Source organism: Xenopus tropicalis, chromosome 6 (assembly GCF_000004195.4).
Source record: "Xenopus tropicalis strain Nigerian chromosome 6, UCB_Xtro_10.0, whole genome shotgun sequence".
NCBI lineage: Eukaryota > Metazoa > Chordata > Amphibia > Anura > Pipidae > Xenopus > Xenopus tropicalis.
In genome coordinates, this window is record NC_030682.2 from 130602350 (window position 1) to 130615614 (window position 13265).

General features: G+C 41.4%; 1 protein-coding gene across 2 annotated transcripts in view; it reads right to left on the reverse strand.

The window, feature by feature from the left end:
• The window catches only part of ndufaf6 (NADH:ubiquinone oxidoreductase complex assembly factor 6), a 38272-nt gene that overhangs the window by 15110 nt on the left and 9897 nt on the right, over nt 1–13265 (reverse strand). For both annotated transcript variants that reach the window (XM_004915119.4, XM_002931530.5), the window contains exons 5-6: nt 8472–8574; nt 8148–8281 (exon numbers count right to left, since the gene is read on the reverse strand). In XM_004915119.4, coding sequence (XP_004915176.2) covers nt 8148–8281; nt 8472–8574 — 237 coding nt within the window. The remainder of the gene's footprint in view (nt 1–8147; nt 8282–8471; nt 8575–13265) is intronic.

Here is a 13265-nt window from a genome sequence, read left to right on the forward strand (position 1 = left end):
CCTGGTGTCCTTGGATCCATCAGACACCTAGATTAAGCCAGTTTCATACCTCTCAACATTTGAAAAATGGAAAGAGGGACAAAAAGAAAAGCCGCCTGGACGCGGTTAAATGTTTTTTTTGACCACGCCCATTTTTGCGACCAAATCCCCCTAAATAACACTCCCATTTTACTAAATTTGCCAGGTTATTTAAAGTTTGAACACATTTCTGGTGTCATTTTTACTAATGCAGGTGAAATTGCCCTTTAAGCTGCAAGTCTCAGCTCCCCCAAGAGACCTGTTTAGCTTATTAGTTACAATTCTATGAAGTGCAGTTAGGGCTTAATAATTTTCTGGGCTCTCTGCTTAAAGCCCACTTATTTAATTAAGTCTGAGAAACAATGTATCTAAGTGAATGTATAGCTTGTTAAGATTTCTAGGCTCTCTGCCAAAAGCTACTTTTTAATTAAATTTGTATCTTTTTTAGCTTCAGTGCAGGAGATCAAAGGGAAATGAGGGACATTTCAGTAAGAATCCGGGACTGCGGGTTGAGCTGTTAAAAGAGGGACTGTCCCGCGAAAATTGGGAAAGTTGGGAGGCATGAAGTTTTGATGACATATTGTTGGGCTCCTTATGGAAAATGATTTGATTACATGCAGGCATTATATCACTGTTATATTTTGGGATAATGGTCATCACCTTATTACTTTGTTTCTTTCTTTCTTTTCTTGTGTTTTGATTGTTTCTCATTATCAGCACTTTCTTTAGCTGCAACTATAACAAAATCAAAGCAGTAGGCTATATCTAGAATGTAGATTGCCATTGATGGCCCCAATTGGCTGGCCGTGCCCCCAGTTATGTCAGGATTACACCATAGGAGCCATTACTGCTGGACAAGTATATACTAAGCAAAAGCTTGAAGGACACAAAACTCACCTACTTTGTCCCTCTGGAACCTGCGCAATATCAGACTTGTTATCAAATTTAAAATGATTTAACCTCTACCTATAAAGTAAGCCAGTAAAGTCTATGGGCACAAGTGCCAAGCGTTCTTAATCTTCCAATTGATTGGTATGAACAGGGAGCTTTGAAATCAAACAGTAAATAGAAGATACAGAAATAATCCCTTATTTTCTATGAAATTGCATTTAGCACTGCCATCTGTGCCCTGATTGAGCTGCAGTATATCAAGCTATAGGCTATGGCATAAACAAGCCTCACACCCTAGAGATACATTGGCTAACAAGGAAATCCACAGAGGTCTGGCTGCTTAGTCAAGATGAATAAATCAGGCACTAAAGCCAATGCCGCACAGAAGGCAGCCTTTCAGTTTGGATTGGAATGGAGAAGTCAAACAAGTTAATTGGCTATAATCATCTTTTCATGTCAGCTCATAGGAAAACACTCATTTGGAGATAAGATTTATAGCAACAACTGTTTTTTGTATTTATGTGATGCCCACACAGAGTGCCACAAGTGTACTGACTGATGATAAAATGGGCACAGGTGGGCTAAAGTGAGCTATGCCCACTATATCATAGAAGGCAGCGGCCATGCCTGGACTGGCAATCTGTGGGTTCTGGCAAATGCCAGAGGGGCTGCTGTAAGATGCCATAGACAGTCACTATTTATTGGGCTGTTTGGGCCTCTGTGTACTTGAAATGCCAGGGCCTATTCTGTATCCCAGTCCAGGTCTGGCCACAGCCACATGTGACGGACGGCTGATGTCTCTAACTAATTGTGATGTATAGAGGATGGAGTACAGGTATGGGCCCTATTACCCAGAATGCTCAGGACCAGGGGTTTCCCAGACAAGGGATCTTTCTATAACTTGGATCTCCATAACTTAAAGGTACTGTTTTATTATTACAGAGAAAAGGGAATCATTTAACCATTAAATAAACCCAATAGGGCTGTTTTGCCCCCAATAAGGGGTAATTATATCTTAGTTGGGATCAATTACAGGTACTGTTTTATTATTACAGAGAAAAGGGAATAATTTAACCATTAAATAAACCCAATAGGGCTGTTCTGCCCCAATAAAGGTTAATTATATCTTAGTTGGGATCAAGTACAGGTACTGTTTTATTATTACAGAGAAAAGGGAATCATTTAACCATTAAATAAACCCAATAGGACTGTTCTGCCCCCAATAAGGGGTAATTATATCTTAGTTGGGATCAAGTACAGGAACTGTTTTATTATTGCAGAGAAAAGGGAATAATTTAACCATTAAATAAACCCAATAGGGCTGTTCTGCCCCCAATAAGGGGTAATTATATCTTAGTTGGGATCAAGTACAGGTACTGTTTTATTATTACAGAGAAAAGGGAATAATTTAACCATTAAATAAACCCAATAGGATTGTTTTGCCCCCAATAAGGATCAATTATATCTTAGTTGGGATCAAGTACATGTACTGTTTTATATTAACAGAGAAAAAAGAATAAAATCTGAATTATTTGCTTATAATGGAATCTATGGGAGATGGTTGTAATTCAGAACTTTCTGGATAACGTGTTTCTCGATAACGGATCCTATACCTGTACTAACATGGCTGAATACTCTCATACTTGCTCTCAGGATTAATGGTGAAGGCATAATTCCACATTCTAGCTGCAGCCACGCATAAAGACAGATGGAGAGAGTTGCATAATTCCACGTGGCAAAGTAATTTCCCCTGGCAGAGATGGTCATAGGATAGAAATAAAAATCTATTTTCAATTAATTAAATACAAGCAATTTTTGCAGAAAAGAAAATATATACAAAGATATGTGTGCTGATATTCTAGGTTGCAGTAGGTAGCACTGCTCCCTAGGTTCAATTCCTGCCAGGTCACTACCTGCAGGGACCATGCACAGTATATTCTCCCAGGGTTTGTGTGGGTTTCCTCTGGGTACCCCAATATTACCCCACTCTCCAAAAACATACAGGTTAACTGGTTCCGGATAAAACTGACTACAACGCGTTGGGATAAAATAAGGAGATTAACGCCCCCGATCCGACGCTGATTTTTTTGGTTGGGTAGGGCTGTCAGGAAACCCCATACATGGGCAAATAAGATGCCCAATTGGTCTAAAGGATTTCAATTGCATTTTTAATCCGCCCATGTATGGCCATCTTTACACTGCAGATCCACTGGGGCAGGGACCAATGTAAATGATATAAACTCTCTATTAAGAGCAGCAGAATATGTTAGTTCTATATAAAGGATAATAATCCATTACACACAGAGCTAGCCAGGACAAGCTAAAGAAATGCGGAATAGCGCTTGCCGAAAATACCGCCCTACGCCTCCTACATGTGCTTGCACCCGAATGAATGGAATACGCTCGGGTGCAGGCACATGTAGCCGAAATATGCATAAAAACGCAAGACTTTCAAACTCTTGCGTTTTTATGCGTATTCATTCAGGAGCAGGCACAAGTAGGAGGCGTAGGGCGGAATTTTCGGCAAGCATTTTTCCGCTTGCCAAAAATATCCGCCCTACGTCTCATCTGACATCAGCCTTACTCTGATCAGTACAGGGTGTCAATAGCTCTGTTCCAACGGTTCATCCGCACAGCCTTGGCCAAAAGAGACCCATAGAACTGCACAGAACTAGAAATGTAAAGTGTGTAACTTTAATAGGAGAAGGGGAAACACACAATATAATGGCAGCTGAAAATTCTAGAAAATCCTCAATTTATCACATCTTTATACATCTTTATATTTGTAACAAAGAATCAATATGTTTTGAGCATGGATGGGCTCCCTCCAGAGAAATGTGAGGGACAGACACAGGGCACTTGAAGTTCATTTCTTTTTCTCTACTGTTATTGTTTTTATTACTGAATAAGCCCAGCGTCCTGTTGTGTAAATCTGCTTTTAATAACAAACAAGAGCAGCAGTCAAGTCTATCCTTCTGCCCTCTGCTGCCTTCTAGTGGCCAAGTGCTATAATGGGAGAAACAATGAGAGTTCCTGCACTTAGTGTAGTACAGTATTAGCTAAGGAGGGCACATATCTTATGTTCATTTTAAAACTCTTTTATCACACGGGTTTGTGAAATCCAAAATAAAAGAAAAGAAGACCAGTTTACTTTTTAGGGCATTGACAGATGGGGAAATTAGTCACCCTGCGACAAATCTCACCACAATTCCACCCCACCGGCAAAAACGTAAATCGCTGGTGGGATGGCATTTGCGTCGCTACGATTTTCAGAAGTCCTCTCAGGGCGACTTCGGCAAGCAGTAGTGACGCGTATGCCATTACACCGGCGATTTGCCGGAGGGGTGGAATTGTGGGGAGATTAGTTGCCCTGCGACAAATTTTCGTTGTCGCAGGGCGACTAATCTCCCCGTCTGCCACTGCCCTTAAGGGGCAAGTGTTTAGAGCCTGTACTGGCAGATACATTAGATAGTTTCAGGGAAGGGATGGTTGCTAGTTAGTTTACTGCTATTAATAATTTTAGTTTAAGGCTGACCCAGAGAATGGTCCATTATGGAGACAGGAGAGAATTTTCTCCACGTTCCTCATCAGAACAGAGAGAATTTAACACAATACTTATCCATCTTCCCATGGAACAACTAAGCACAGGTTTGAACAAAGCACGTGTCATATTTCAGTTTCTATCAGCTATAATACAGAATCTAATAGTATATCACAGTATTACTCCCTGGCTGCAGTGCAACAGAACGACAGCTCCGCACTCCAAATAAACCCTATGATATAAGTGTCGGATCTACTGAAATGCTTATCCTTTGTCCTGCCGTGTTCTGCATTCTCCCGGCATGTAAAGGGGATTAGCATGAGATTATAGCCATGGCAGGGATGAGAGGCGCTGCCATACAGAATTATAAGATTCATTTTCACTTATCAGAATGTCTCGGCCATAACCTGAGGGCAATGTGTGCACTTTAAAGCCAATGTGAATGCCAATGTGCGTGCACTGTTCCATGCATGATTGCACGTGGCGCTGCGCTGAGTTCAGCAGCTGGCGTATGTCCAGGTACAGAAATATCCTGCATGATGTGATAGGGCTTGATGGGGGCTGCTACAGCTACTGCAGAACTGCAGCTTCACCCACTGTTCCCAAATGCTCTAAATGCTGTAGTATCAGCTGATACAGAACTCTCACGTAGGATCACTACTATTCACTACTCACTACTATGCCCTTTCCCTTACCATTCATTAGAGCAGGGGTGCCCTTTCCCTTACCATTCACTAGAGCAGGGGTGCCCTTTCCCTTACCATTCATTAGAGCAGGGGTGCCCTTTCCCTTACCATTCACTAGAGCAGGGGTGCCCTTTCCCTTACCATTTACTAGAGCAGGGGTGCCCTTTCCCTTACCATTCACTACAGCAGGGGTGCCCTTTCCCTTACCATTCACTACAGCAGGGGTGCCCTTTCCCTTACCATTCACTACAGCAGGGGTGCCCTTTCCCTTACCATTCACTAGAGCAGGGGTGCCCTTTCCCTTACCATTCACTACAGCAGGGGTGCCCTTTCCCTTACCATTCACTAGAGCAGGGGTGCCCTTTCCCTTACCATTCACTACAGCAGGGGCGCCCTTTCCCTTACCATTCACTACAGCAGGGGTGCCCTCCCATATCATTCACTACAGCGGGATATAGACTAGTCATGTTGGGACCGGTAACATCTGAGAAAAACTTACTGGGGGAAAATATATAAGGGAACCATGTAATAACTATAATTACTGAGCAAAAGGTTAAACTTGATAGAGAATGCCTATTTCAACCTCAGTCACTATGCAATGCTCAGGGGTATGTTTTTGAATTCCACATTCTAACCTTCGACACAAGTTATGTCAACATCTGGGTTCATTTTGTTTATTTCACACTGTGCAAGGGCAGTTCACAGTTATTGGGGCGCCCTGATCAGTGACAGATCTGCCGGCACCTTGTGCACAAACCTGGGCAAGGAAATCTGGATATACTGCACAGTATGTAGTGACTACCAATTAGCACCCATTGGCTGCTGGGAGGAACAGGCAGGCTGCCTCTGCAATGGGATTTTCAGTTTATCCAAGTTCTGATATTAATCCTTTTTAAGTTTCCTTAAAACTCACACACAAATATCTGGTGTAAGAGAGGAGAACTGAGCTTCTCTATTAATAAGATACTGAATCAGCCATCCATTGGGCCCAATGAAGGATTACAGACTTTCAAGTACACATCATGCATAGCTCTCATTCACATTCCAGATTCTTAATGAAACCTTAACGTGTTGCTACGGCAACAGTATGAGAGAAGGACGCATTGACTAAGCAAATAGCTACCATACCAGAATACGAAGGTAATATGAGGCAAACAACAGCTATGGATATAAAGGCAACAATAAAATAAAGGTGATAAAATAAAAACTTTAACTGATACCCAGCAAAAAAATCCAATAAGAAAGTGTCAGTATTACTAGAAATAAATGGGCTTAAGGTTCCTTTTCTCGCAGTGTGCCCCATGGAGCCTACAGCTTTAAAGAAGAAGGAAAGGTATGATCACTGGGGAGCTAAAATTTTAAGCACTCCCCTAGTGAGTGTAATTGCTTACCTTATACCCCAGGCTGGTGCCCCTGTTAGGAGAAAACCGCACCAGCCCAGGGTGGCTGTGAGAGAGCGATCCTCTTCCTTCTCTCCTCTAACTTCGGAATCCCAGGGCCGGCGCGTGCGCAGCAGAGTGAAACGTTGACCTTTAACAAAAAAGCTGCTTCTTTACTTTACAGCGTATGCGCCGGCCCCGGGATCCTAAAAATAGACAACAGAAGGAAGAGGATCCCTTGTCCAGGCAGGAGTACCAACCCGGGGTATAAGGTAAGAGATTACAATCACTGGGGAGTGCCTAATATTTTGCCCCCCTCCCAGTGATTTTACCTTTCCTTCTCCTTTAAAGAGATTCTGTCATGATTTTTTTATGGTGTACTTTTTTTTTTACTACATTACACAGTTTACATAGCAAATAATTCACTCTACCATGTTAAAAAATGTTATTCTTGAACCAACAAATGTATTTTTTTTTAGCTGTAATATTGGTGTGTAGGCGCCATCTCAGTGCATTGTGCCTGAGTCTGAGCTTTCAGAAGGAGCCAGCGCTACACATTAGAACTGCTTTCAGCTAACCTATTGTTTCTCCACTCAGTGTACTTTCAATAGGATCCAAGTTGCATAATAGCAAAACAGTGGTTCTCTTGCTTGGGTGCTGTTCATGTCTAAAGGTCCCCATACACTATAAGATCCGCTCGCTTGGCGATGTCGCCAAGCGAGCGGATCTTCATCCGATATCCCCACCTACGGGTGGGCGATATCGGGTAGCAAGTGGCTTTAAAAAAAAATAATCCGATCGGATTACATTTGCAGCCATGGGGCAGTCGGTTCGGGGACCGCATCAACGAGCCGATGCGGTCCCCGATCCGACTGGATTTTCTAACTTGGCCGATCGATATCTGGCCAATTTCAGGCCAGATATCGGTCGGCCAGGCCGCTCGTTTCTGCCCATACACGGGCCGATTAGCTGCCGAATAGGTCCAAGGGACCGATATCGGCAGCTTCTATCGGTCCGTGTATGGGGGCCTTAACACTAGCCGATTGGCTTCTGGGGGGAGGGGGCTGATATTACTCCAACTTGCAGCACAGCAGTACAGTGTGACTGAAGCACAGGTCACATGGCTGTGGCACCCTGGGAAATGAAGACTATGGCTAGCCCTATGTGAAATTTCAAATTTAAATGTTTGTGCTGGGGTGCACTTCTGGAGCAAAAGAACCTTCTGGTCAATCATTCCTAGTAGTACAGACTGTTATTTGTATCTAATTAAAAAATATTTATATTACTACTATGTAGTATAGTTGCATATAACAAAATATTAGCAGTTTTATTCTACTGTGTAGCATATACAGGGCTATACTACTCCAGTGGGTAATTATTCTGTGACACAGGCACAGACACAATATGCTAAGGGACCACAAACTGATAGAAGAAGGCTGTCTCACTGGAGTTGGCTAAAAATATAAAAACATATTTCTCAGAAGAGCACTCTTAGAAAGCGCATTGCTAAACTTTAATGGTTATATTAATTAAATAATAGCAACACAATACTAATAAACACAGTGGGACATATACCCTTTACCAGCCACTCTAGTGGGACCAAGCGCCGCTCCATCACCAGGTTTTACTTACCAACATGCAAATATCAATGGGGAGGAAGACCTGCCGTCGGCTGCTATGATAGGGTACTGCTCTCATACAGGTGATAATGCCTTGAGCTTTTCCAATGTGGCTGGCTGCATGGTCTGCTTGGACATCTTTTATACCTTCAAAAGAATTTAGCTTACAGTCAGCATGTTATACACGCAGAACATACAGCATGAATATGCAATGTGACATCCAATAACTCTAGAAGAAACAAAACATACAAAAAGCACATAGGCATTTATTGGAAACCCAAGCTCAGTAAGGGCAGCAGTGCTACCTATAGTGCCACAGAACATCCAAACTGCTTACCCAGCGTCTCCAGAATAAGATACAGCAGGGAGCTCTGCGTGTTCTCTGCATATGTTTCAAGCTCTTGAATATTCCGATAAGTCCTGTCATCCAGGTTCTGTTCCTGTAATCAAACGACACTAGGGTTCATAAAACAGAACAGACATTGTAAATCGTTCTACAAGAGGAGAGCCATAATGAAGGGAAGGCTTCCTACAGAGTTCAATGGCAGTCTACTGAACAAATCTGGTAATCAATAACCATGAAATACTGACACCTGAAATTAACCTGTTTTTAAATATATCATAACACTGCCTTTGCATAAGCTTTATCATTTTTTCATTGAAGTACTTCCTGATGGTTTTACATTCCCTATCAGATCCCCCGTGTTCCTCTATGAGGGGGCTGCCATATTTGTGCTGCAGTAGTCCATTAGTGTTTAGGTTTAAGAACCTAAAGCAACTATTATTTACAAAAGCAGACATATCAGTAAAAAATGAGCAACACAATCTATAGATATCTTTTCATGTACAATGATATTCTATATATAGTCATATTTTGTGTCAGTATCACTTTAAATAGGAAACATGGTGGGTAAGGTAATTCTGCTGGTAGGTGGGTATCTCTTGGGAATGTGGCAGTAAGTGCTGCTGGGATGTCAGTCCCCAACAGCTGCTGAAAAAAAAATCAATAAAAAGCAAAGAGCTGGAGTTGAGGGACGGCTGGTTCCTATGGTTGGTGAAGCTTGGGATGCAGCTAAGTAAAGCTGGCCATACACGTAGCAATTTTCAATCTTTCCTGCGACCATTGGTCCATTGCGACCACCTCCACAGACATTCAGGGCTGAATCATCAGATATGGAGGTAGAAACAATAGGATTTCTACCTCCTTCTGCCGATTCAGCCCTGAATGTAGATTTTGCTTGGGCGCCTTCAATGGAGCCCGATCAAAATCTTTTAACCGGCCCGATCGGCGAGTCAGCCGATATCCTCAGCCTTTTGCAATATTGGTTGCCTCGTATGACATTAGATACAAACCTGCCTACCAGGCAAACACGGAATAATAGAAGGAATTACACACAATTTGCTACCAGTACATGTTACCTGTAACAGGTCCATGACCTAACAGCTGGGCTGCTATTAATACTCATGGTAAACAAAACTGGAACAACTCTTACAAATACACCAGTAAATACACCGGCAGATTAATGATGAGATTATGGTAGATAAAGGAGATATACAGAATGAAGCTGTGCAGAGACAGATCCCAACTGATTTAAAAGTGTTTGGAGACACAGAACTCTCTGTAAATGCAAATGAATGCCTCTCAGCGTAAACAAAAGGGGATATTAATTGTAAAACAGCTCAGACTAACTGTACCAATTAACTATATAATGCTCAGCCCTACCCCCTCTATATCTTTGTTAACTCTTCTTAGCCAAAATCCTCTTATCATTATTCCTACCCCACCCTTCCCAAAACTACTGAAATACCCTGCAAACGGCACAAAATCTAAACTGGACCCACCCATGTACTGGATACAGTTAATTTTGCTCTCTAGCATTTTATCCTCTGACATTGCAGAATAATGCAAACAAAATATCAAAACTGTTCATTAAGTTACAAAATTTTCCAACCAATCTGATCTGTTTTGTAAATCTATATACAGTGGTGTGAAAAACTATTTGCCCCCTTCCTGATTTCTTATTCTTTTGCATGTTTGTCACACAAAATGTTTCTGATCATCAAACACATTTAACTATTAGTCAAAGATAACACAAGTAAACACAAAATGCAGTTTTTAAATGAGGGTTTTTATTATTTAGGGAGAAAAAAATCCAAACCTACATGGCCCTGTGTGAAAAAGTAATTGCCCCCGAACCTAATAACTGGTTGGGCCACCCTTAGCAGCAATAACTGCAATCAAGCGTTTGCGATAACTTGCAACGAGTCTTTTACAGCGCTCTGGAGGAATTTTGGCCCACTCATCTTTGCAGAATTGTTGTAATTCAGCTTTATTTGAGGGTTTTCTAGCATGAACCGCCTTTTTAAGGTCATGCCACAACATCTCAATAGGATTCAGGTCAGGACTTTGACTAGGCCACTCCAAAGTCTTCATTTTGTTTTTCTTCAGCCATTCAGAGGTGGATTTGCTGGTGTGTTTTGGGTCATTGTCCTGCTGCAGCACCCAAGATCGCTTCAGCTTGAGTTGACGAACAGATGGCCGGACATTCTCCTTCAGGATTTTTTGGTAGACAGTAGAATTCATGGTTCCATCTATCACAGCAAGCCTTCCAGGTCCTGAAGCAGCAAAACAACCCCAGACCATCACACTACCACCACCATATTTTACTGTTGGTGTGATGTTCTTTTTCTGAAATGCTGTGTTACTTTTACGCCAAATGTAACGGGACACGCACCTTCCAAAAAGTGCAACTTTTGTCTCGTCGGTCCACAAGGTATTTTCCCAAAAGTCTTGGCAATCATTGAGATGTTTTTTAGCAAAATTGAGACGAGCCTTAATGTTCTTTTTGCTTAAAAGTGGTTTGCGCCTTGGAAATCTGCCATGCAGGCCGTTTTTGCCCAGTCTCTTTCTTATGGTGGAGTCGTGAATACTGACCTTAATTGAGGCAAGTGAGGCCTGCAGTTCTTTAGATGTTGTCCTGGGGTCTTTTGTGGCCTCTCGGATGAGTTGTCTCTGCGCTCTTGGGGTAATTTTGGTCGGCCGGCCACTCCTGGGAAGGTTCACCACTGTTCCATGTTTTTGCCATTTGTGGATAATGGCTCTCACTGTGGTTCGCTGGAGTCCCAAAGCTTTAGAAATGGCTTTATAACCTTTACCAGACTGATAGATCTCAATTACTTTTGTTCTCATTTGTTCCTCAATTTCTTTGGATCTTGGCATGATGTCTAGCTTTTGAGGTGCTTTTGGTCTACTTCTCTGTGTCAGGTAGCTCCTATTTAAGTGATTTCTTGATTGAAACAGGTGTGGCAGTAATCAGGCCTGGGGGTGACTACAGAAATTGATATTGAAATTGAAAATTGAAATTGATAAACCACAGTTAAGTTATTTTTTAACAAGGGGGGCAATCACTTTTTCACACAGGGCCATGTAGATTTGGAGTTTTTTTTCTCCCTTAATAACGTAAACCTTCATTTAAAAACTGCATTTTGTGTTCAATTATGTTATCTTTGACTAATAGTTAACGGTTTTTGATGAGCAGAAACATTTAAGTGTGACAAACATGCAAAGGAATAAGAAATCAGGAAGGGGGCAAATAGTTTTTCACACCACTGTATATACATATATATATATACATATATATATATGTAAATCTAAAGGGAAAACATACAAATGTTTTGTTGGTATACATGCTTTAATTAAATGCTGTGTGTATTTACAATATATTGAAAGTATAACATTTTACATGGCTGACCCAAACCTACAGTAAATTACAGTAATGGTGGCAACCTGCTTTGGGGCTGCGTTTCAAGGGAATTTATCTTTATAACGGTCCTAATTTAATTTAGTGTACTTAAATTGCTTCAACACAAATATACAATGCAATTCCAAAGGATTAAGAGGAGACAGTAATATCAGGTCAGATAAAACACTGAGAAACTATAAGCCTATTTGAAATTTTCCAATTTTGTTGAAATAAAACTGTGAAACTGAAAATCCACCAGGTGGCAGTGTTTCTCTAGGTTTAACAACCAAGCAAGAAAAAAACATTCTGGAAACTGAGCTTGTATATGTAAAGGCTACCTTAGCTCTCCTGTCATATAGTCACCTGTACCAGTTGCCTTCAATTGATTACTCTGATATAACTAATTGCTGATTGGTTGTTATATACAGGTTTCACTGCTGGGCACTACTGTTTTTAACGTGTATTGGTTGTTATATACAGGTTTCAGTGCTGGGCACTACTGTTTTTAACGTGTACTGTATTTTATACATCAGGTTTATAATGACATTGTAATTGGACCCTTTAAAGAATATCAGTCATAACGTATTCACCTCTCACAGATTTTTTTACACTTCCCTTAAAGGTAAATTATTATTTAAATGTGTATATTGCTTTCAAGAGGATGGGGAAATTATTTCTGCCCCTAGATCAGTCCCTCAGTAAAAACACACACACACATTTATATATATATATATATATATATATATATATCCCAAAAGAGGAGCGAGGAGCACTCACACTAAAAAGCATTGTTAGCCTGTGGGCACTTTTAAGCCTCCTGGTATTTCAGCAGTGATGTGTCAAATAGGAGAGGTCTGGGGGTTCCCTATAGTAAGCATGACAGGCCTTACTCATAAAGGTAGGAAAGTTCTGAGGCAGGCCCTTCTCTCAGGCTGACCCTGCCTTTGGCTCACACTGCCCCTTCCCACCCCCACTGCACTGTAATCTTTACAGTGGTATCTGCTACAGATCTAGTTATGTTGTTCCAATATGGCAAGTAGCTGGTGCGGCCCCAGTAAAAGGGGTTTTTCACCTTTAAATTAACTTTATGGTTTCCCAGTTATTTAGCTTTTTGTGCAGCAGCTACCTGCTTGCTAGGGTTTAAAGGAATGACTGGAATAGAAATAGGAGATGGAAAGATAAAGGCAAAGACACATGGGGCGATTTAGCTGCCATAGATTAATATACCAGTCGGCGCAACTAATCATGTGTTGTTTGCGTTGTGCCAATTAATTGCTGCGACTTTAAAGCGGCAACTTGTATATTAATCTATGACAGGTAAATCGCCCCGATTAGTCACCGATACTGAGTGGGTGGGCATATTGTGAGAAGATCCGCTCGCTTGGCGA